At 46.2% G+C, this 24,546-nt stretch overlaps 1 protein-coding gene across 1 annotated transcript; it reads left to right on the top strand.

Moving 5' to 3' along the window:
- Positions 1 to 205: 205 nt before the first annotated feature.
- On the top strand, positions 206 to 22,663 carry TGFBI (transforming growth factor beta induced). Its single transcript, XM_054079876.1, has 17 exons — positions 206 to 365; positions 5,153 to 5,251; positions 12,181 to 12,245; positions 13,122 to 13,279; positions 14,359 to 14,523; positions 15,017 to 15,163; positions 15,865 to 16,006; positions 16,590 to 16,802; positions 16,959 to 17,096; positions 17,339 to 17,484; positions 17,653 to 17,789; positions 18,300 to 18,430; positions 20,229 to 20,353; positions 21,293 to 21,395; positions 21,594 to 21,673; positions 22,057 to 22,081; positions 22,241 to 22,663. Exons 1-17 carry the CDS (start codon positions 247 to 249, stop codon positions 22,294 to 22,296), a joined length of 2,049 nt encoding a protein of 682 aa, XP_053935851.1. The 5' UTR covers positions 206 to 246; the 3' UTR covers positions 22,297 to 22,663.
- The last annotated feature ends 1,883 nt before the right edge of the window (positions 22,664 to 24,546 follow it).

The following is a 24,546-nucleotide window of genomic DNA, read 5'->3' as shown; positions in this document are numbered from 1 at the left end:
GGACGGACTGAAGGATGGATGAGTGGGTGGATAGATGGAAGGACGGATGGATGGGAAGATGGATTGAAGGACAGAAGGATGGACGGACGGAAGGATGGATAGACGGATGCACAGCTGGCTGGCTGTCCAGCATGCCGGCTGGCTGCGTGCCCGGCCGCCCCTCTCCCCTCCCCGCCGGGCGGTGTCTGCCCGCCCCGCCCGCGGCCGCATTTAGCGGGGCTGCAGCGCGGCGCCTCCCGCCCGGCCATGGCCCCTCCGCTGCCGCTGCTGCTGCCGCTGCTGCTGCCGCTCGGGCTCGCCGCCGCCGCCAAGTCCCCGTACCAGCAGGTCCTGCAGCACAGCCGGCTGCGCGGCCGCCAGCACGGGTAAGCGCCGCTCTGCGCCCGGGCCGGGACGGGGCGGCAGGAGCCCCTCACCGTGGGGTTGTGCCCGGGCCGGGGCGGCAGGAGCCCCTCACCGTGGGGTTGTGCCCGGGCCGGGGCGGCAGGAGCCCCTCACCGCGGGGTTGTGCCCGGGCCGGGGCGGCAGGAGCCCCTCACCGTGGGGTTGTGCCCGGGCCGGGGCGGCAGGAGCCCCTCACCGTGGGGTTGTGCCCGGGACGGGGCGGCAGGAGCCCCTCACCGTGGGGTTGTGCCCGGGCCCCGCGGGGGCGCTTTGTGCTGCGGCGGAGCGCCGGGCTCGGGGCGAGCCCCGTGTGCTCCGGGACGGGCACAGCGGCTTCTGCTTCCGGGGATAACAATATTTTTCTTTCTTCCTCGGGTAACTTTTTCCTTTCTTTCTGGTATAACTTTTTCCTTTCTTTCTGGTATAACTTTTGTCTTTCTTCCTGGTGTATCTTCTTTCTTTCTTCCTCGAATAACTTTTTTCTTTCCTCTTTACATAACTTTCTTCCCGTCTTTCTTCCCGTCTTTCTTCCCGTCTTTCTTCCCGTCTTTCTTCCCGTCTTTCTTCCCGTCTTTCTTCCCGTCTTTCTTCCCGTCTTTCTTCCCGTCTTTCTTCCCATCTTTCTTCCCGTCTTTCTTCTGTCTTCTTCCCATCATCTTCCCTTCATCCTCCCTTTGTCCTCCCTTCATCCCTTCATCCTCCCTTCATCCTCCCTTCATCCCTTCCTCCTCCCTTCCTCCTCCCTTCCTCCTCCCTTCTCTCAGGATGCCCAACACCACAGATGTTACTTTAGACCTCTCAATGGTCCTTTCTCAGTCTGTCCCCATTAAGGAAAAAAGGTGAGTGGGGGGGAAATCCCACCCAGTGTTGAACGGTTAAACGTTTTTGTGGAAGGTACTCTCATTTTCATGGGTTTATAAAAAAAGGAAATTGGTAGAGGAGCATCTCTGTGGATCAAGCACCAACTTGCTTTTTGACTGGAAACCTTCTTCAGTCTTAAAAGCTTTCTTGGCAAGAGCAATCACGGATTTACTCATAAACCTTCTGACATAAGGAATATCCAAAAAAGTGCATGTAGACCTCTCTTGGTAGATGGACAATAGATCAATATTATGGACTGAGTAGTTTGAGTCTTCTTTGACGGGCAGAAAACTATCCCAGTGTTAATAGTTTTTCTTTAATTCATTGGGAATTAGGAAGGGTGAGTCTGGCTTTCAGCTGAGTTTCATCTCTTAGGACAGTGACATTGATTGAACTGTAGCTTCCATTTAAATGGCTTTTAACCCCCCCTCCCCACCCCCCAAGACTTAAATATTGCAATTCAACGCATTATCTGGCAGGGATCCGGATCAGTGTTCATGAAACGGGGTGTGCAGTCAATGTGTCTAATGGGGTACTGAGTCCAACAGGCGAATTCTGAGCTGACGTCTGTCAAATCTCAATAATGAAAGATTTAGTGATTTACATACAAATACAGTGAGTCTGTTTCTTATCTCTGCATGACTTGAAACTAAGTAAGTATCCAGTTCTGCTGATAATTCCCAAGGCAGAAGTTTGCTGGACTCAGTTAGTGCAGTCCTGGTGTAAATCAGTGCACTCAACTCTGCAGAGAAGGCTGTTCCTCCCTGTGCAATCAATAGAGGCACAGGGGGAGATGTGAGTGCGGTCCACGCGTGTGCCTGAGATCTTTGGGAGATGTAAGACATCGGTAAGCCAGGGTTTCCAGATGAATTGAAGTTAACGCTGAGATAAACTCAGCATAGCTGACCACAGCACACGGCTCGCTGCTCCCTTTCTGAGGGAGAGAAGAATTTATGCCAAGCTAGGGTTGAAACATCAATGGAATTTTGAACCTTGATTAATGATGTGCCAAAGAGATACAGCAACAGCAAACCAGCCAGCAAGATCTTGGATGTGAGGCGTGTTGTTCTGTTGCAGGAGGGAGCTCAGGAGGGGTGTGCAACCAGGGCTGCCCCCCCCTTTCTGCTGTGAGCATCCCCCCACACCATCAATGCTCCCGTTGAGCTGAGGGCGAGTTGGGCGGTAGAGCTTGGCTCCGCAGCAGAACTTGTACATCTTAATTAACATTTTTCTTTAAGTGAATCTGCTCAAGGCCAGGAGAGGAGCTGAGAAGCGTACAAGGAACTTTAACATTGGAAAATGGAAACCTAAGGGCGCTCTCCCCAAACCCACTCAGCTTTGTGGTCACTATGTGATGCTGGGGATCTTCATGGGCGCAGTCATTGCAGGAAGCTGGGACCGTACGGTAGGTCCTGCTCTTTTCTGCCCCTTCCCGAAGGGCAATCCCTGCCCCAGCAGCTCCCAGCTGCTGCCTGCCAAGTGGAAGGCTTCAGCTGAAGGGGAACAATAGGCAGTTTTATACTCGAGTCAGCGCGACTGGCTGGGAACGGCATGGCAGAGGTGATGAACTTCAACGAGGAGAGGAGAGAGTGTTGACAAATTCATTTTAAGCCAGACTGGGCAAAGGACCAGAACACGCACCGCGGGGAGCTGCTACTACAGCCTGCCTGTGGGAATCATTGATAACACAGCCCTGGGGGAGGATTTTTCCACACTGAGGAAAAACTTGGGAAGGTGTTTTCCCCCATAAGTCAGGGAGGGAGCAGGAGCTTTATAGAACTGCAGTCCTGGCCAGGAAGGAGGGAGCAAGGCAGCTCTGGATTCGATGCTGTCCTGACGGCGCAACGGTTTTCTTGGCAGGCTGCTCCTGGGGATATAGGGGAAATGATCAAACAAGTCCTTCAGTAGCCAGGCTTGTCAAGATGAATATTAGGAGGATTGTCCACTGCCGTCAGCCAGATGCTGGAATTGAGGCAAGGTTTGGAATTTCAATGTAATTGGAACCATATTTCAGTGCGGCGGGGCCGGGGTAGCCAAGGTGGGCTGAGTCAGAGAGTCAGACGTCTCTCTAAGCTATGATTTGATGTGGAAATCACTGAGCCTGGGCCCATCTGCACCAGCTGAAAGTTTGACTTCTTGATTTCTAGCTTTTTTTTTCAGTAGATTCTTTCTCCTCGTTCCTCACTGTCTCTGTATACATACATATATTAAAAAAATATATACAAAGTGCATATATGTATAAAGGGAAATAAATCCTTTCACGCACAAACAAACTACCATTACTGGATATGGCAATAATGAGGGAAAGAGTGAGCCTAATTCCTCCACGTGCCACAGACCCTTACTTTCCCCACAGGGCAGGACTAAGATGCCAGAACCATTTCAGGGTCGCATCCTGCCTCCACTGAGCCCTGCAGCAACCACATCAACAAAGGCTCATTGAAGGCAAGCCAGGCGCCCGCTGAGACTTGTGCTGGATTTAGCCAACGTATAGGAGACCCTCAAGTTAACTCATGCTAATGATGGGTAGGCTGGCCCATTTGGGAGAGCCGAATTTGGGATGCCGGTGAAAAGAAAGCATGGCTGCAGGAAGGCTCGGTTGTCAGGCTGCAAACCCTGCTTTTGTTAATTTTGGTAGGCAAGCGGGCAGTGTCTCGGTCAAACCCAGCGTGAAACAGGCTGCTCTCTGTTTTCTTAAACAGATCAACAAGACCTTTACAAGAGCATCTCCAGGCCCCATCCAGAGTTTCATTTGTGCGAATGAAAACTTTGCCTTGGACGGTGCAGAGTATTTCTGATGGGCTGAAGTGATGATTGATGTGTTTTGCTTAATTATTTGTTTTCTCCCCATCTGCCTGACAGCCAATACTGCACATGGTTTTGGGGCAACCAGGACATAAGTGTTGGGATTGGGAATCCAGCCTCAGCGGGGCTGAGCATCCTCAATTGGCTTGAGTGTTTGCTACACCTCTGGTTCAAGCCCAGAGGCAGTCGGTGGCCTTGCAAGCCAGATCCATAAATCATATCTCATGCATGAGTGTGTGCTGCCCACACTTGTGGCCGGGGCTGCTGGCCACAAACCATGGAGACGGTGAGCCAGGCTGAGCGGGAAGTTGCTGTGCTGGCCAAACCAGTAGTGAGTGGACTCCCAACTCCTGTTTGACCACATCTTCGCTCATAGCGATGCCACTTCTTAGAAAGCTGCAGTCAGCTCCCAGTGGGCTTAGTCACACATGCAACATCTGCTTTTCTGGTTGAGAAGGAGCTCTTGGTACGTCACCAAGATGTAGGCACCCTCGATCTGTGCTGTCATAGCTGGTGTGTTGAAATCAGAGTATGCTCCTCATTTTCCCTATCAGCAGCTCAGCATCCATCTCTAGAATCAGCTGAGTCCGACCTACAGCAAAAGTACCTGTTCTGGTTTTGGTGCGAGTTGGTCCATAGGCCGATAAATACCTGTCCTTCTTTATGTGCTAAATGATAAAATAATGGGGGTATTGTGAAGGATTTGAATTACTGCATAACTTTATTAAGTTTCAGCTGGGATCCCGAGTTATAAGTAGCTGTTCACCATTGAAATACAGACTGAAGTATTATTTTTAACTTAAATTTCTTTATATTTTGGTAAGAGGTTGAACATGGAAAAAAAAGATGAGATTTTACGCTCAGTGAAAAAAACGCTCCCTGGCAGAGTGAAGAGAGATCTCTTTCACTGCTTCCTCCACTTTGTGATAGTTGTTACACACTCAGATCAAGCAAGTTGCCTTGCAGCTCTCAAAGTTTCCTCCCTTGCAACCCCAGCAGGGCTTGTTGGGTGCTGTCAGGCAGGGTCTGGCTGCACGCTGAGGGTCAGCACTGAGAGGAGGGGGGCTAACCAGACCGTCTTCTGCTTTGTCATCACCTGCAGCCCCAATGTGTGTGCGGTGCAGAAGCTGATTGGCACGAACAGGAAATATTTCACCAACTGCAAGCAATGGTACCAGAGGAAGATCTGTGGGAAGTCAACGTAAGTACCTGTGCACCAGCCAGGGTCTCCCCAGGGACCCCGTTGTGGAGGTGGGTGCTGGGTGGGAGAAGCGGACGATGTGATAGATGTGGGATGTCAGAGTCCGTGGCACGGGCTGGATGTGTATACATATTAAAAATCGGTTTAGCTTTTTACTCCCAAAGAAATACTTGTGCCTTGTTTGTTTTTTTTTTTCTGAAATGGCAAACATGATCCTGAAACACTTCAGTGTATAAAATGGAGAGCATCATGTGTGTACAATTGCTGATGGTTTATTTTAATTGCATTTCTCTGTATACTTCTATAGCTCTCAATGCTGTGATGAAGTGCATACCAGCTGTTTTCTAGTACTTAGCTGTGTTTCCATTGTCAGTACTGCCTAGATGAAAAAAAACGTGGGGGAATGGCAACCCAGAGCTGATAGATATTGGATAGAACATAAAACTCACCTGCACGTGTTTGTTTTGGAAGGAAAAACAGAAATAAGGAGAAAGAGGTGTCAGTTTAAGCCAACGCTCTCTTATGACTCCACCAGGAAAGTTAATTAGACATGCAGGCCAATTCCATGTCTAAATTTGCAAACAATAATACTGCAGTAGCTGTTGCATAAAGTGTCTGTGTAAGCAGCCTCGGGACATTCTTTTGAAAGAGGTAGTCAGCAGATAATTAAGGATATGCATGCTCGACTATCAGGAGCGGAGAATCTTTTTCCTTGGTGTGGGCCAAACTGGGTTTTCAGACACGTTTGCTGGCCCACACTCTACTGTGCACACATCACCACGTTATCCCGTATCAGTGCAGAGATGCTCTGAACGGCACCGGACGTGGGGAACAGAGCTGTGGGCGAGGTCTTGTCTTGGATACAGGAAATCACCCCATGTGTTTCTGGTATGGTCCAATGTAATTTGTAATAAAACCTGTAGGAACATGGTGTTCTTTATTGGAGATGAAATTAATTCTGTAGTAAACAGCAGAGTTTGAGATCTTGAACTGTCATAAGCTATATTGCTTTTATTTTGGTTGCCTTTATGGGTTTAGCTGTGATGGCAGGCTGCTGGGATTCATTTTGGGTGTCTGGTGAAGAGAGGCAAAACAAGAATTGCTGCTGTGTATGGCTTTTGGCCTTTCATCCTGCTACCCATGAATTCATATAAAGAGGAAAGTTCTGTATTTCAGGAGGTTATATTGCGGGACGTACGTGAGCAGGGAGAGTGGTTTCTCTTATGTTCAATTGCCTTTACAGGAAAAAAAAAAAGAGGGAAAAAGAAGGAGAGGCAATATTGTAAAAGCCAAACATCTCTGTCCCCTTATTTCTACAAAACCACCAAATCTGGGAAGACTTAATTTGGTTGATTAAAGTTCAGGCTTTCATCTTGGCTGAATGGTGGCTTTTTTTTTACCTAAAATGGACAAGATTATGGAATGGCAATATGGTATCATCATTGCTTCTTCTGATAACAGACTAGCTGAATAGGCCTCCAAAGAAAACATGACTCAGCTATGGATGGCTTTGCTGTTAGAGTCACTGAAAGGCAAGAGCGATCCAGCCACGAATTTCTTCAGCTCTGAAGCAAACGAGAAACAAACCTCAAATAACCTAAGTGTGCAGCTGTTATTTGGTGGAGACGAAGTCATCGGCTTATCTCCAGAAAGAGATGGAACAATTGGCATGTGGCAATACTTCATGAATTCATTTGAGGAGATGGGGGTGATCTCTTCTAACCTCATTTTCTCTGCTTTTACCCAAGTGTCTAATCCAGTGATGCATCGCTGAGAGAAAAGCATACGCAGCATTAACCTGCCTGTTAACCTATGAGATAATGTTCCCATTATACCCAGAATTTGCTCACTATTCTTCACTTTGCGTCACCTCCACAATGGGTATTATTGTCTTCTTCTCTCTTCCAAGTCATTTTTTAGCTTAAGCCCTACTTTGCCCTTCAGCAGTGTTTGTGCAGAACAAAAGGCGTGTTACTTGACTCACACTTTCTGAAGGACTGTGGGACAGCTCTGATTACAAATGTTTGCTGGTGATGGCTCCCACTGGACATGGTGTTCCTGACGTTTGGAAGCAATCAGGAATCATTTGGGCCATAAAGGACATGATGTGTTATGCCGCAGCAGTCAAATTCTGAAATCAGTGTCGGGGTCTGAGTCTGTGCTATGCTCAGTGCATCAGTACCCGAGAGAGTATGTGGGCACAGTTATTGGTGCGCAGTGTGAACCCTCAAAACTGGCCTGTTGTGTGCAACTGAGCTTGTCCATGAGAGGTTTTGAGATTCTCAGCTGCCTTTAAATCCCAGAAGGAGTCAGAATTTGATATGTTTGTCAGCATAACTGGATGGATCCAGCCTTTGCTTGGGATCTGTAGTCAAAAGTATTCTCCTGAAGCTGTGTGCTTCATCTCTCTATTGACGGGGGCAACCGCTCCGTCAGCCCAGGGGGGTGGTGGAGCCGGATAAACGTGGTCATGTCCTGCCTCCTCCTAAAATGTTTTTTCCACCTGCGAGAAAAGCAGTCCTGGGATAGGACATCATAGTATAGCAAGGGTTGGAAGGGACCTTAAAGACCATCCAGTTCCAACCCCCTGCCATGGGCAGGGACATCCCGCTGGCTCAGGCTGCCCAAGGTCCATCCAGCCTGGCACTGAACCCCTCCAGGGATGGAGCAGCCACACCTTCCCTGGGCAACCTGTGCCAGTGTCTCACCACTCTCATGGTGAAGAAATTCTTCCTAATGTCCAGTCTAAATCTGCCCCTCTCCAGTTTATACCCGTTCCCCCTGATCCTGTCTCCAGGTGCTTGACCCATCTCATCTGCTTCGCATTTGACCTGCCTATTATCCTCCTCGTAGGCTTAAGATGTCAGTGGTGCCACAAGTTGATGTGTGTTGCAAGTGCAATCACCCGGCTCTAGGAAGATAGTTTTGGCTGCTTTCATTTATTTGCTTTTCCTGCTCGGAGCACTCTTTTGAACGGGTGGTGTGGAGGGAGGTCAGTGAGGGACCAGGTACTGCAGAGAAGCAAAGCTGAGCTCCTGCAGAGCCGGCTTAGAGCAGAGGCTTTGATCCCTGAGTGAGGAACGCAGAGAAGCTGCTGCAAGCCTGTAGCAGAAAGTCCTAACTTCACTCCTTCTTGGATAATCCTGCATCAGGAGATGCAGAGCGACAGGAATGGCAAGGGAAGCTACATCCAAAGATGGGGATGCGCTTGGTCTTTAGTCTTGTCTCCAGGTACCTCACCTTTTGGTCACTGCAGCAGTCTCATGGTTAGGGGCGTTCCGTCACCCGGGATGCAGTGGGCACCGTGCCGAGGTGTTCCATAGCTCTTACCAGAAACAAAGAGGTTACGGCTGTACGGCAGAGGCGGTGGTGGGGCGTCACGGGCTTCTTGAGAAGCATCTTTTGCTCTGCAGGGGTGGAGTGCTCTACCAGGGCTGGATGTGCACAATGGAAATTTCAACTCATCGATCAGAAGAGGACTTTTACCTCTTTATCTGCTTTTTCATTTGTTTTTCTACTCTTTGCTGAAGTATTACCTCACGCAGTCAGGGAGAAATTAGATAGAGGATTTATGTGCATTTTTTATCATTGCATTACTTGCTGATGAAGTGAGATAAGACTGTTGGCAAGAAGTCTGACACTGCTTTGATTTTAATGAGCACTGAAACAAGATTGTTTTGGTAATTAAGTAATTTTCCTCTGTTCGTTCTTCTAAAGCCAAAGAAATAGTTTATTTAGAGTATAATCTCATAGTTGTGCCTGTGTTTCTTATATTTTTCTACCTCCCTTATGCACTGGACTCATTCTTCCAGAACTGGGGTTGCAATTGAACGTGTCCCCACATACTTTTGTCTGGAAAATGAAGACAACTTAAATGAAATTGGCTTTTTGATTATTTTTTGAGGAATAACTAGTGACAGTAAGTTACCCCTTAGTATGTTCATTTTTTTCCCCTTTTAAATTAACTTTCCTTTCCTTGTCTGATATACTTTCCTGGTTCTGGAGATGAATGAGTCAGTTATTTTACAAAACCCAAACATATGGGGTTTATTAAAGAAATTATTACCAATGGATCTTTATTCACTAATATATGCCAAAGCTTATTTTTATTACCTTGAAAAATGCACTTAGAATTTAATTTCAAATCCTAAGAATGCAACAGCAGAAAAACAATGACTAATAAAAGCCAGGGAGCTTGCTTCTGCTGTCAGACACAGATAGATGTTTTAAAAATACAGTGTTTCAGAACCAGAGGTTGAAAAACTATAGATTTGACTCAAAATTACTCAATGAGGAGGTCAGGAAATTGTGGTCAGAGTCGTTGCAGAGCAGATGACAAATGGTTTCTGTATGAGGGCATCGCTTATTTAACCCCCACCGCTGGCACCAGCCGTGTCCCGGTGTAGTGGTCCGTAGCCGCTGAGCAGACACCAGAAACGGTGGACTGGGCAACTCCAAAGGCTTTTGTGCAGAACCTGCTGTGCGGAGCGGTGGCTGAGAGGTGTTCAGTGTTTTCTTCCTTCTCCTGTGAGCTGTTTGCCCCTGGGTATTTAGAAGCAATACTCCTGCCCGGGCAGGAGGCTGTGGCTCCAACCCAGCTGGAGGAGGACATGTGAAAGGAGTGGCTTTCCTCCTGTATGGATGTGCACCTTAGTATGGAGATGCAGAGTCCTGCAAGTGAGGCTGAGCAGCCTTCAGCCACGGCTGTGCTGCTCCTCCCGGAGGGCTGGAGGTGGTTGCAGGGTCAGATGGGAAGATGAGCCGTGCCCAGGACCAAGAAATCCCTTGAACGGGGTGCCCCGGTGCCATGGGTGGTCTCCTGCTGAAGCTGCTTTTTACAATCTTAATTTCTGGCTTCTTGTAAATGCAAACACTTGGCTGAGCACCTCTGTGTTTGCCTGGCCCTTTGCAGGAGTTTTCTGGTACTCAACTCAAAATACTGGCATGCAAAATGCTGCTGCTCACCTTCAATGGGTGAGCCACACTGGGGGCTTGAAGGAGCCCTCGCATGGTTGGAGCTGGCCCCATTACTGGCCTCGGTGCCCTCGGTGCTTCTTGCCATTAGCTTCCCTTGGGCGCTGGTGCTGGAGATGCCCATGAACCCAGTGCCAAGCAGGCAGCGCGGTCCCTCCATCCCTTCCCAGTGCCCTCCCCTCCCGGCAGGCGCCTGGCTGCTTGGGCAGCCCCGAGCCCGTGAGTTCCCCGTGCTCCAGGCTGCGTGCAGCAGCGTCCTGCCCCTTTGTCACAGCTCATTAATCTCCGATCGATCTATAAATAAGCCTTTTAAAGCCTACGTCAGCACTCGGGAATTATTTATGCTGAACTGTGGAATAATTTGTTTTTAATCAGCTCTTCGTCTTTGATTACAGGTCTGAACCAAGGGAACTGTCTAGACTGGATTTAGTTTCTAGGGTGAAATAAAGAAAAATCAGAGGTAGGGGAGGGAAATGGAGGGGGGGAGAAAGTGTGTGTTTCTAATGAACACGAGACGGGGGGGACTGGGGAAAGCAGAGCAGCAGGGTGTTGAGATCTCCAGTAGTCAAAGGAAGGGATTGCTCTAGGCAAACTCTTTCCCACATGGAATATATAATGTCTAGACAATCAGTCTGGGTTTGCTTTGTAATTCTCTTAGGAAACCGTGACACAGAATTTATTTGCTTCCGTCACTGAAAAGCAGGTATTTGTTTCACTTACTGGCTCTTAATTACCCTGAAGAATTCCCTCTTAAACCCCAGGCATTTCCACTGTTTGTTAACAGTGTTAAAAAGATGACAAATATCTGAGGCTTGAGGATTTTCCTTTCCCTGTGAGCGAGTATGCTGAGGCTCGGCGATACAGCATCCTACTTGTCTTGGATCCAGCTGGGAGCACAGAGGAAATGCTTGTCTTTGGGAGGAACACCTATTCCCTGGCTGCCTTAGCCCATCGATCAGATGACCTTACTCCTTTCATACTAAGCCTAAGAGCAATAGGTGAAAGAACCCCCTGTGAAAAATAAACAGACAACTTCTGGATTGATTTTTTTTTCCTTTTTCTATATCAAAACATGTTTTATTAAATATTCAACTTAGAGAATCCGATGACTTTTATTTCCCATTGAGCTGCGGTCAATGGACGCAGCATTCAGGCAGCTCTTGCTTACTTAGGGGTGGCCCCAAGTTCACCTGATGGGCTCTTGGGCTCCTTTGGTTTTCAGGGGATAGTGCTTGATCAGAGCAGCAGTTTGCTGCCAGGCAGAAGGAAATGCTGCATTGAGGATTCTTGCATGGATGTATCCAGAGTTAGCAAAGATGAGCATGCTGCCGTAGTGCCTGGGGCTGCCCGGGGGTGCGTGTGCCACCACCGGTGAAGATTGCCCTTGCGGGGCTTATCCCAAACCCTTGTGTCACTGCATCCATGACAAAGGCTGCTCCTTCCCCTCCAGGCCCGTCTTATGGATTTTGTCATAAGTCAGCAAATAATTTCTGGTGGTGAATAAGAATGGGGTGAAATGAAGGGGAAACACTTGGCTGGTTTGGTAAAGCAGCCACGCCGGAGCTGCAGCGTGATCAGATGTGACAGCAGCATCCAGCCAGGGAGATCCCCCAAATCCTCTAAGAAACACACTCAAATGAACCAGCATCGCGGTGTCTCGTGTAGGTTATCTGTCAGGACCGCGGCGTCGGCTTCCATCCGCTGTTTGTACAAAGTCTCTTGGAAAGTGTGGTTTTGAAAAGAAATTGTGTCTGCTTTTGTTCTGGGGAGAAATTGGCAATGTGCAGCCCTGAAGGAGATAAAAATCGTGGTTTGTCTTTCGTTCAAGTCTATAGTTCTGATGAAGAGTCTGCTTAGAAACATCACCAAATATGGATGGACATTGACCTATAGTGAACAGAGAAAAAGCAGTGAGACGCCGCCAGTTAATCTGCCGTATCCATCTCTTATTCCAGGGTAATCAGTTACGAGTGCTGTCCTGGATATGAAAAAGTTCCTGGAGAAAAAGGCTGCCCAGCTGGTAAAAACATGTTTGACATTTTTTAGACTTCTTAAAATTACACAGCTGCCTAGTAAAGGGAAATGTTAGAAAATTACTCAAAGTGGATCTGATCTTTGCAATTTGTGCACAATATTGCCGTGAAGAAGTCAAAAACGGACTCGGCAGAGCACCAGCTGAGTGCCAGATCAGCTCCAAAGCATGCAGAATGTTCCAGACAACTCAAAACCTTGAATATAATTAAGCTTAATCAAGCAGGGGAGGGCCATAGGGAACTACTTACTCCAAGAAGTAATATAGCTGTATTGGAAACGCAATACAAAGGAATGATGGAGTAGCGGATGATTCTGCCAATCTCTGCTCATTTTTATTTTGGCAAGCATGAGTTTAGCAAAATTGTATTTAGAAGAAAACGCAGTTCAGACACTTGTGGAGGTCGGGGTGGGGGAATTAACTGGGTTTATTGAAGAAAGAGGCAGTCTGCTTTTGCTTTCTGAATGCTTCCTTCCACAAAAGTTTGATGCCGCCCAGTTAACAATGTGGGCTGGTGTGGGTGGGTCGGTGGAGACAGACCAGCAGTGAGCTGCCAGCTCCGAACACCAAACAGGCATCGGGATAGCCATGAATATCTTTGCTTGCCCCGATTCACGTCCATGTAAATCCAGAGTAACTCCATTTAAACCTGCAGAGACGTAGCAGATCCTGGATTACAGCGCTGTAATTGTGGTTGGAGCTGTCAGGCTATGATTATTTATTATGTAATTAATGAACAGATGTGAATTCCCTGATGTGCCCTATTTCCCCAAGCGTTTTCACCGGCAGCTCTCCTTTAATGCAGTGCAGTGCAGGGAAGGATGAATGATACTGTGTTGGGAACATAACTTTCTCTTCTTTCAGCGCTGCCGCTCTCAAACATCTATGAAACCCTGGGCGTTGTTGGGTCTGCCACCACACAGCTCTACTCTGACCGCTCTAACTTAAGGCCAGAAATCGAAGGACCTGGAAGTTTTACAATTTTTGCCCCAAGTAATGAGGCCTGGGCGTCCTTGTCTGCCGTAAGATATAATTCCTCTTCTTTGTCCTCTTCCTCTGGCTTTCTCTAGTCGAGATCCAGCTGTGCAGAGGTCTGGATCCAGCCCCATTTGGCAGAGCAGACACAGTCCTGAGGTGGGAAGGACTATGAATTTTTAAGATGGGAATCACCGAACTGATCCATCAGCTCCAGAGCTTTGTTTCTGAAAGAGGCCAACACTAGAGAGATGTAGACTGGATGCTTTCCAGTGGATGGATGTAGCAATCACCTCATTCAGTTTTCCCTGCCTCTTACCTTAGAGATTTCTTTAAAATCTGCAGCAAGAGACTTTCCATCCCTTTTGTTCTTTCTTGTTGGCCTGTACTTTACCACTCTGGCTGTTCTTAGTAATTTACACTAGTAGCCAGTCCCAAATGGAGCCCCTGTAAACCTGCAGGCTCCCTGCATCAGCTTATCCCTGTACTCAATTACATATACATTTCCTTTACGTTGGTTTTGATTTTCTCACTGTGTCTTGTGAAATTTCCACTCCTGAAATTGTCACCGCTGTCCTGCTGGTGCCTCCCATCCTAGGGGAGCATCTCTGTGAATGGGGCAGGGTCCCAATCATACAGCTCCTATCCAATTACATTTAAATCACTTGTCCACAAATATGTAAGAAAAACTACTGAGGCAGGGAGAAGGCATCTTTTTGGCTGTCCCCACTACCAAACTTCTACCCTAAACTTGCCCCAGCAGAGCCCCTTGCAGGGTTGATGCTCTTGGGGAAGGTCTCCTGGTGTATTTGTCCTTGGCCCTTGGTTGCCTTATTGCTGGTTTCAGCGTGGTGATCCCACGCTGAAGCTTGCTGCTGTCATCCCTTTGTCTGCCAAGGACGGGGCGTGGCAGAGCTGCTGGCTGCTGTTGTAAGGCAAGAGATAAAGGTTTACAAAAGTTAGAGCTCTTGAATTGCACAGATGGCTTAAAGCTGAACAAGTCACTTAATATACATGCACACTCCCCTCCTTGGAAGCATCTTGGATGCAGCCAAACCTCTTGGCTCTCTCTATCAACTGGCTTAATTGTATTCAGCACTAAAAAATGGCTTTTTCTCATTTTCAGGAAACTCTGGATTCCTTAGTCAGTAACGTTAACATCGAGCTGCTCAACGCTCTCCGCTACCACATGGTGGACAAACGGGTCCTCACGGATGATCTCAAACATGGGACCACACTTAACTCAATGTATCAGGACCTGCCTATCCAGATTCACCACTATCCCAATGGGGTAAGACGTTTGTATTTAATCCCCCCACAGCAAGCTTGTTTTGATCCTGCCTTGTACCTCCTGCCATGTCCTTCGACCTCCAGGACTCTGCAGTGCCCAGGTGGACAATAACTGATTTATGATCCGTATTCAGAAGGAGCTTGAAAAGAATATTTATATGTAAATACTTGCATTGATGCTGTTGGAGGGAAGTTTCCCACATTTCTGTATAACACTTGCCTAAGTGTTGGTTCTTAAATATTTTCCTTAGTCTTCATAATTCAGGGTAAAGAAAACCACGGATTATTTTCAAAGCTTTTTTAAACAAGAAATGTTTCAAATGTTCTTGATAGAGCATTCTCATTCTTTGTGTGTTTTTCTTAGGAAACCACATTGCTGCTCCTGCTGATTCAATATTATAGTGGTTGCTGTGTTTGAAGCAGAAAACCAGCAGAGGCTGCTTTACCTTCTTGTTGCAGTGCACATAACGCCCTGTGGCTCTTTCCCTCTGCAGATTGTGACTGTGAACTGTGCCAGGCTGTTGAAAGCTGACCACCATGCCACCAACGGAGTGGTTCACGTCATCGACAAAGTCATCGCCACCACTACAAACAGCATTCAGCAGATCATAGAGACTGAGGAAAGCCTGGAAACTCTTCGAGTGAGTCCAACCCTTGTGTGCTCTAGGGATCCTTAAAGATGTTCTCTCATCCCATTCCCAGTGAATTGTTACCAAGAGCTTGCTAGTGCCTGGGTACTGTGACCCTAAAGCTGCTCATAAAATCCTTGCAGCAATATAGTTTATTTTGCATTAGAAAACAAAGTGTTTGATAGCAGCACAAGTAGGTTTTTATGAGAATAATTGCCACCCTGCTGTTGCTGTCAGTAAAGAGGTATAGACCGAGCCTGGCTCCTCACTCTTCCTTAGGAATCTTAGCCTCAGGAATATTGACTGTTCAGATTTCATGAGTACCGATACATTTGCCTTGGTAATTGCCCAGATAAGGAATGACTTAAAAAGCACAGGGGTTTTGCCATTACCCAGTGGCGGGTTCTCATGTGATTTCTTCACTGGAACTGCTGTGACCCTTTCCAGGCATATCAAGGTATTCAAACTAGCTCTCAGTCTTGCCAAAAAAGGGCTGTTATGCTCAAATTTCTGGAGCACAAGAGAACCATGGGGCTGGGTCAACTTTATAAAGGGACCAAAGTGCTGAAAGAAGCTATTCAGCCTTTTTTTGTAAGTCCTCTGAAATTATAAAAGCCTGAATAAATCTGGCCCTTGATGTGAGCCTGGGCAAAGTTGCTGACCTTTGTATTCTGGCTGAATGCGTTTTACCCTCTCTCCTCATTTCCCTGAAGGCTGCTGTGGCTGCTTCTGACCTCAACACCTTGCTGGAAAGCGAAGGCCAGTACACGCTCTTGGCTCCAACCAATGAAGCTTTTGAGAAGATTCCACGAGAAACATTGAACAGGATCCTGGGGGACCCAGAAGCCCTGAGGGGTAAGTGCTTGTTTACTGACCCCATCGAGAGGCTAAAGAGTATTTTGCAGTTCTTCCAAATTCCTTCTCAAGGACATCTGAATGCCTCCCTGGTACTCGCTGACAACAGCTGCAGTAAACACATTTGACAGACTCCAGCTTTTTAAACTGGACAGCCCAGACTTCTTTGGATGTAGGTGTGGTGGATGGGTAGATGTGGCAGAAAGAGTGGTACCCAGATATGGAGGAGGAAGCTGAAGCAGTTCCTTTTCCGACTGTTCCTTTAGCACTCCTGGTGATGTCTATCAATCCTGCAAGAAAACTAGTATCTAGTCAGTGCCACTTCGCCTGATAAATGAGTCGAATAATCACACAAAACCTTTTCAAGTTGGCAAAGTTGTATAAAAATTACTCATTTTAGGCACTCCATTTCACAGGCTGCTGAATTAAACCCAGCACAATTTAAAATGGCTGTGTATCCTTTGGAGTGGAGCCCCATGCAGTGCTGTGCAGGAGGCCCTTGCTGTTGAGTGGGACCCCTAAAAGCTGTAGTAATTTTATAGTTGATTTTTCCAGCTCACTCAGACGCTTGCTTCTCTCACAGACTTGCTGAACCATCACATCCTGAAGTCAGCCATGTGTGCTGAGGCCATCATCGCTGGCCTGACAATGGAGACGTTGGAAGGAACCACCTTGGACGTCGGCTGCAGTGGGGAAGAGCTGACCCTCAACGGGAGGCCCATCATTGCCAACAAGGATGTCCTGGCTACCAACGGAGTTGTACATTTTGTTAATGAGCTGCTGATCCCAGACTCAGGTACTGATGCCTCTTTGCATCTTTCTTTGTAGGGCTTTTCTTTTGTCTTTTCTTCTTTTTGCCAAGGAAATCCTGGATTTAGAGGGTGTAGATATTTTGTAGCAATGAGTAGTTTGCCTTTAATGCAAGGTCACTGTGCGCTGCTTTTCTTTTCAGCTAAGACGTTGTTTGAGTTGGCACAAGAATCTGAAGTTTCCAAGTCTATGGACCTTTTCAGACAAGCTGGTCTCAGCTCCCATCTAACCGGCAGTGAGCAAGTGACCCTCCTTGCCCCAGTAAACGATGTATTCAAAGGTAAATTGGGGAGTAAATCCTTTTCTTCCATCAGTGTGGGCCACAGATGTCCTTCAAACAGTCTGCAACCAAGTTTCAGTGCGCCAGCGTGCAAATCCTCTCAAATGCCTCAGCTATAGGCAGTGGCATCTAGCTTTAAAATTGAAAGATAGTATGGTTAATACTCTGTATTTTGACTTTTTTATTGTCTCAGTGGTCATTTTCAGTGAATCAGTGGTTCCTTCCGTACTTTTTTGCTGCAGATGGACTCCCTGTTGTTGACAGCAACATGAAAAATTTGCTTCTGAACCACATTATTAAAGACCAGCTCTCCTCTAAATATCTTTATCATGGGCAGAAACTACAGACTCTGGGTGACAAGGAACTAAGAGTTTTTGTGTACCGCAATGTAAGTCTGTGCAGTGCGCAGTTCTGTGTACGGCTGAATGGTGTCTGATGTCTGTAGTGTTATGGTTATCACGTAAAAAATGTCACTGAGCATTGTGGAAAGCATAAAAAAATCTTTTGAAGCATATGCTAATAAAGTCTTTTTTTTTTTCTGCAATTTTGTTTGCAGAATCTTTGCATTGAAAATGCCTGCATTGCTGCCCATGACAAGAGAGGAAGGTTTGGAACCCTGCTTAGCATGGACAAAATGTTGACTCCACCATCTGGTTCAGTGATGGATGTTCTCAAGGCAGACCATCGCTTCAGGTGACATTTCTGCTCTTCCTAAGTTCTAGTTAGGATCAGAAGAACTGCCAAACCAGTTTCTGTTTATTATGGTCCTAGTCAGGATTTTTTTAACACAGAAAGAGCATCCAAAACCGTGGTCTTATCCCTAAATTATAGGGAGTGAGACTTCAAATAGACCTTCAACAAACTGTGAGCCAAGAGTGTGTGGTCGCTCTTAATACAGTAAGAAGCTGGCTCCAAAGCCATCCCTGCCATCAGAGCCACCATGGACAGGCTATTCTGTGTCCACACTACTGTTTGCTGCCCAAGGATTTAGCGTCCCAGGTTGCTTTGCCATTTCTCAGACGTTCTGGTTGGACCTCACAGGCTCACCCCACACCCAAGTGACATTTTGTTTAACTGATTTGCCGGACTGCAGCAGGATATTCTAATTGTGACTTCGCAGCTCTCTGGAACACAACGTGCGATTCCTCAAACACCACCAAAAGTAGTTTGTAGTGAAGTATTTTACATATGTTTGTCTTGCAGTACGTTGGTGGCTGCAATCCAGTCTGCAGGTCTAACGGAGAACTTGAACAGGCCAGGTACCTTCACGGTGTTCGCTCCAACAAATGAAGCTTTCCGAGCTATGCCCCAAGGAGAACTGAACAAACTGATGGGTAAGCAATCCGAGAGCACTGAGATGAACAGCTGCCGTGTGTTATTGACATGGTACAGCGAGGAATGGCTGAGTTTCTCTGCCGTATCTCACTCTTTGACCTTGTCTGTTGGAAGTCTGGGCTTCCTACACAACTGATTTGGATAAGCCCTATCCAGCAGAAAGCTGAGGATGCAGAGAGTGGCACTGAACTCACACACAAAGTGTGGGCTTGGGTTTATGCTCTTCTTGTGCTTGAAAGGCGTGTTTGTAGCGTATGCTACAAACTCACTATGACTTTAATTTCGCTGTGCTGGCTGGTGTAAGCAAAATAACTCTAAGGTGTTTCCAGAGGAGCAGATGAGGTCTCTGCCTTTCTCAGAGATGAAAGAAGTGAGAGTGTGGCTGTCAACCACATAGGATCAGGGTGTCTTAAGTAAGTTTTGCAAATAGAAAACATGGTCCACATTCAGCCTCAAGTCACAGCGTATGAAATGTAAGTAGTAAAAGGATGGAGCTGTTGCTCCATCTATGTGTCCGTGGACAAAGCAGGCATTCCAGTCTGATCCTGAGAAGACAACAAATATTCCAGTGCAGTGCAGACGAAGACCAAAATCCTGAAAAGCACCAGCATGCAGGCTGGGTGTGGAAAAGACCATGGGAATGTTTAATAATGCTCTTCTGGTTAAGCAGCATGATCTTCTATTTTGTTCATATCGAAAACTGGCTGTGGTTGGAAACAATGTCAGGTATTTGAGTGTAATGTCTTCTCGTCATTAAAGCCCAACCAAACATTGACATCATAATCTGGGAAGCATCTGCCCCTGGTAGCTGGTTATCCTTTTAAGTGCAGGGATGAGGAACTGGTGCTATCAGTCTGCACATCCAGTCTAGTGCTTAATATATAAATATTTCAGAACTGTTTTGCAGCTATTGTAAACGGCTGCAGGAATGAAGTATCCCAGATGCGGACACTTCAAGATGTTCTTCTTTATTCATGCAAATATTTAGCTTATGCTCCTCATGAAGAAGTGAATCATGCTGGTGAGAACTGCAGCCACCCTAGAAAAACGTAATGGAAAAAAAGTTCACAGTGTATTCAGATATGAGCAGTAAAAGAAGAAGCCCCCTTTGCTGAAGGAGCTGCTCTGGTTTTGTGCATCCTCTAAAGGAGAAGACAGAGGAGGGCTGCTGGCCCATGCTGTGCACATCTCTGCCTCTTCTGGGAAATAGGTGGTGAAGGGGAATTATCTTATTTTCCTAAGATCCGTTTGACTCAGTGGGGATCAGGCCAGCAGCGTGTGAGAAAGCGGTCAGGTTTCTCCTGTGCTTTTCTCCTTCTAGCCCAGGAATTCTGTGGTTTCAGCCATCAAGATTATTGCCAAGTGACACTGGTGTTGGCGAAAGTGTTGATGTCTGCAAATACTTGAATGCTCTGGTTCCTTATTTCACATAGGTGTTTTTTTTGCCTGGTAGACTTCCTTGGGGAGTGAAAGCAGGTTCACGCTGTGCACAGTGAGGGAATGAGGGAATGAAAAACCAGGACATAAGGATTTTATATACAGGGTAGTATTGGTACATACCAAGGTGGGACTTTGGGAGAGCATCCTTCTGGACTCACTGGGACCCTGACCTGCCCAGGCAGGAATGGCCTCAATGTTCTAGCCAGCTCCAGCCAAGGTCCTTACCCAGGCTTTTCAATTTTACATTTTTAGCTTGCACTTTCAGGAAATTATGGTATTTTCCATGCAATGTCATTCCAGCATATGAAATATGGGAAGCAAGCACTGATCCAAATGGAAATGTTTTTCTTCTCCCAGGTAATGCCAAGGAGCTTGCCAACATCCTCAAGTTCCACATGGCTGATGAGATCCTGGTGAGCGGTGCAGTCAATGCCCTTGTGAGGCTCAAGTCCATGCAGGGGGATAAACTGGAAGTGAGCATGGTGAGTCACCTTGGATGGGCTTTCATGGTCAGTAGGGCTTGGTCTGTGTTTACCTGTCCATGCTGAGGACCAAAGCATGTCTGGATGTATAGGAACCTCTTCTAAATGTGTGCACAGCCCCACCAAACAGTGTTTTCTGAGCTGTAGAGGAAGGACTGTTTCCATGTATACTATTCAACAAGCTGGCAGTCTTGAAATGTAGTTTTCTTCAGCTTTCTCCCCAGAAGACCAATTGTAAATGACTTCCAGGAGCTGTTATAAATTTAAACCTGAGTCATGAGGGAAAAAGCATAAATAAATTAAACAAATAGCTTTTTCAGCTAACATATCTTTTTTGGTGTAAACAAAATGATCTCTGCATGGGTTCCCTTAACGTGGCAGGATTTATTTAGATACGTAATTTCTTTTCACAAATTCTGCACTGCATGAAGAAAATGTAGGCTCCTCTATTGAAAATAATATTTCAAGTAAATAACTCAAGACGCACTCTGTGCATAAGGAAGAAAATGCAGGATGAAAATGGAAAGGCCAGTGTTTCCAAAAGCATTGAGTTGGTCAGTTTGCCTGGTAGACCTGTCTCGTGTCCATCCCTGATGATCCTGCTCCTGATGCCATCTCCACGCAATCCTTCTTGGCACAAGCCGCAGTGCGTGCTGCCACCAGGGAGCTTGTGGATGTGTTCTCCTGGTGCGGGACAGCATTCCCAGCCAGCACACCGAGAAACTCTGTGCTCTGCAGCCTGCCAGCCGCTCCAGGACAAACTGCTTAGGCTATAATTCGGTTTTATATTCTCCTTAATTGGCAAGAGGAACGAAAGCGCCTACAGCCATCCAGAAAATGAATGAATGCAAAGCGAGGGCTTTTTTAATAAAATTGGAAACCACTGATGACAAAAGTTTCTCATTTTCTGCTTATTTTTTTTTTTCTTTTCCTCAACAGAAAAACCACGTAATACATGTCAACAAGGAGCCTGTTACTGAAAGCGATATCATGGCCACAAATGGTGTGATTTATGCTGTGAACTCTGTCTTACAGCCTCAGGGTAGGTCCATTGTAGAAATACCTGGAGCCACAGTGTTACAGCAGGGCTGCTTTGGGAGGGAGAGGTGACACGTGGCAATCGCTTCAGTTTATTGAGGAGGATTAGTCGGCTATGGGAGTTTTAATGCAGCCTCTAAATACTGGAAGCAGCTCGTGTGCTTGGAAAAGTATTTCAATGCTGTCTATGTCCCACCCTTAGCTTCAAGGCCACAAGAAAGAGGCGATGAGCCTGCAGACCCCGCATTAGAAATCTTCAAACAGGCATCTGCGTTATCCAAGGTAAAAGACAAAAAAATCTCACACTGTAGAACTACTGAAATTACATTTTGGTAATAATGTTTGGAAAGTAATGCCCCATTCGCATTTTGGCTTCCAAAGAGAGTATGTGTTTTGTGGAACAAACAATCCTGTCTTCTTATATGATTTAATTATATAAGAAATAATACATTTTGCATTGTGAAGCTTGCAGTTTGCAGCACGCTGTGAGCACAGCCTTGGCACGGTGCTGTATTTGTCAGCCTCCAATAACGTATATGGCACTGAGGAGTCATTCATCCCTAGTTTTTGGAGAGTAGAACAAATATATTGACATGCAAACTGTTCTTAATACCTGTCAGAGATTTGTTGTATTTATGCAAACCTTGTATTTTCTTTCCATGCAGGTTTCTCAGAGAAATCCTCGACTAGGTAAAACAACTTGTTTCTAATTTCCATTGTATGTCTCTATCCGTTAAAAAGAGATTTATTCTGTTGTCTTACTGCAAGCACAATGTAGTATAACTGGGAGGGGAGGGGACAGGGAGATGCTGTGTGTCTGTCTCACCCAGCTCGGTCTTCTCCTTGCAGCACCTGTCTACTCCCGATTACTAGCAAGGATGAAGGAGAACTCAGGTGGAATCTGACCTGTGTCGTGACCAACCGCTATCAGTGCCTCCATCCCATCTGCTCCAGCTGACAGATAAAGGACAGAATTGTTTTTAAAAACCAAATATCACCCTTAAATTTATTTTTGCTTCCAATGAAATGGATAGGAAAAATGAAAAGCCATATATATATGTATATATTTTAAGACCATTTTTATTTGGTTTTGACCTTAAAGTTCCCACACTGAGGATAGGTTTTTGTTTTGTTTTCTTGTTTTTACAAAGTAGTCACTAATTTGCAGTTTTTAACATACCCAGTTTTGGGCTTGATACGTACATACAAGGGCAGGTGCTGAATTTTGCCCTGGTTCAGGAGCTCAGAGAGGTGCTTAGAGCTCATCTTGGTGCCGTCTCACTGTGGGAGAGACTGGGAGGGGCTGAATTGAAGCCCCTTTTCCAGGCTCCCAGTGGTACCTGCTGGCACTGCCAACTCCAGGCTCGCAAAGCAGGAAGCCGGGTATGATCTCACTGAAAAGCACCTCCAAACCAGTGCCAGAATTGGGAAATTTTGGCCAGAGTGACTTGGCAGGAATTGTGTATGTTCAGCTTTCTGAGCAAATACATCACCCAAGGCCAACTGTATGGGCAAACAGACGTTGCTTTGGAAGAGGTAAATTTGTTGAATTCATTAACCATTACCCAAGCAATTCTTTTTCTGTTATTTTTTTTTTAAAGAAGCATGTGTTTCCTTCTTCCTCTGTGTTTTAAAAGTCTATGAAATTCTGAATTGAAGGGTTTTACCAAAAGCCTCTCTATCACCATTGAGGCACCTGCATAATTATAAGCTATGGTTTGAACTGTTCTCTTTTTTTTTTAATTGAATTTTCTTTATGCCTATGGGTTTTAACTGGGCTGCGTTTTGTTCACGAGATTGAAATGAGAGTTCCCCCTGGCAGAAGCCTTCCAGAAAATGATTCGTTTTTAATAATGGGTTTTTTAATAAAAATTAAAAATAAAATCAAAAATATAAATGTGACAAGTGCTGATAATGGTTGTTCGTTTTTCTGTTTGCTTTCAATCGCCTGATGGCACAGTTTGACCACCTAAGCACTGGGGGGGGGGGGGCAGATTTGGCCATATCAGTATATACAAATCTAACAATTACTAGAGTGGAATGGCAAAGCATTTCTCCTCTCTGATCCTCTGATCCAAGCTCAGCCACCCTCGCCAGCAGGTAGAGCTCAGCACCTCCTGCTACGATACCAACAGCACTTATTCATACGACCAGGACTTAAATTCACTCCCCTTCCAGTGGGTGAAACCCAGGATTATGAAGAAAAAATAGAAAAAGGGTATCAAGTGCAAAACAAACAAAAAAATCCAGATTGTTTTGGTCACCCTGGCTGAGAAACCTGCTGGCTGTTCTATTAAGGCCACACTGAAATTCTATCCAGCGCGAGCCATCTGTGTAACTGAAAAGTGTGAAAAATAATCAAGTTCTTCGTTTATTTACCTTCCTTAACCTTCTATCTCATCTTTTTTATTTTTCTGGCACCACGCAGTCCAGTTATCTAAGGCTGAGATGGTGATGGGGAACCCTTTGAGCCCTCTATTCCCAGCAGCCCAAGGGAGAAGAGTCCTATCAAGGGCCATCCTGACTTGTTGGGAAGGCTCAGCCTTTTGTAATTGAGTAATCAATCACTGACTTTTACAAAGGCCTGAGAGAGAGGGAGAACCACCTTGCATCTTGCTCAGTAGTAGTTCATGCAATTGCAAGGGTAGAACCTTGTCTCTTTTTGGTTTGCTTGGCTTTTTTTTGTGTGTGTGTGTTTTCCTGCTTCATCACAAAGTGATACAAAGTTCTTCACAACTTGGGAAGGTGAAAAGTCAATCTGATCCTCATCTAGGTGAGTGCCCTTCATGTGTACCTTCTTGGTGACTGTAAGGGTTTCTTTGCAAAATGAAATTACCTGACTAGATGGGAATAGGGGAAACTTTGCTTTTATCTGTTTAATAATTAAAAGAAATGCCATCTGCTGAGAGAGCAGTTTTATCTCCTGTAATACAGCCCTGGCCTTCCACCGCCTGCTTTGTGGGCAGGCGTTGGTGGTGGTAGTGATAATTTCCTTCATGTTTTCCACGTGGCCTGACTTTGCGGGGCTTGTTTTGAGAATGGCACCAGGTTTATGAGTCCTGGCAGAGTTTACTGTAGATAGAGGTGTGTTATTTCAATCTAATTCCCTTTTTGCTCTCTCCTGTTCCTTATCCTCCCCAGCCCTCTGGCCAGGT

Source organism: Cuculus canorus, chromosome 14, assembly GCF_017976375.1.
Source record: "Cuculus canorus isolate bCucCan1 chromosome 14, bCucCan1.pri, whole genome shotgun sequence".
In the NCBI taxonomy this organism is placed as follows: Eukaryota; Metazoa; Chordata; class Aves; order Cuculiformes; family Cuculidae; genus Cuculus; species Cuculus canorus.
The sequence above is the reverse complement of the archived record's forward strand: the minus strand, read 5'-3'. Positions and strand labels throughout refer to the sequence as shown.

Coding starts and splice junctions, on each gene's coding strand:
- TGFBI (XM_054079876.1), top strand. CDS start 247: ATGGCCCCTCCGCTGCCGCTGCTGCTGCCGCTGCTGCTGCCGCTCGGG. Junction 366..5,152: donor CTGCGCGGCCGCCAGCACGG/GTAAGCGCCGCT, acceptor CATCACCTGCAG/CCCCAATGTGTGTGCGGTGC. Junction 17,790..18,299: donor AAGGCAGACCATCGCTTCAG/GTGACATTTCTG, acceptor TTTGTCTTGCAG/TACGTTGGTGGCTGCAATCC.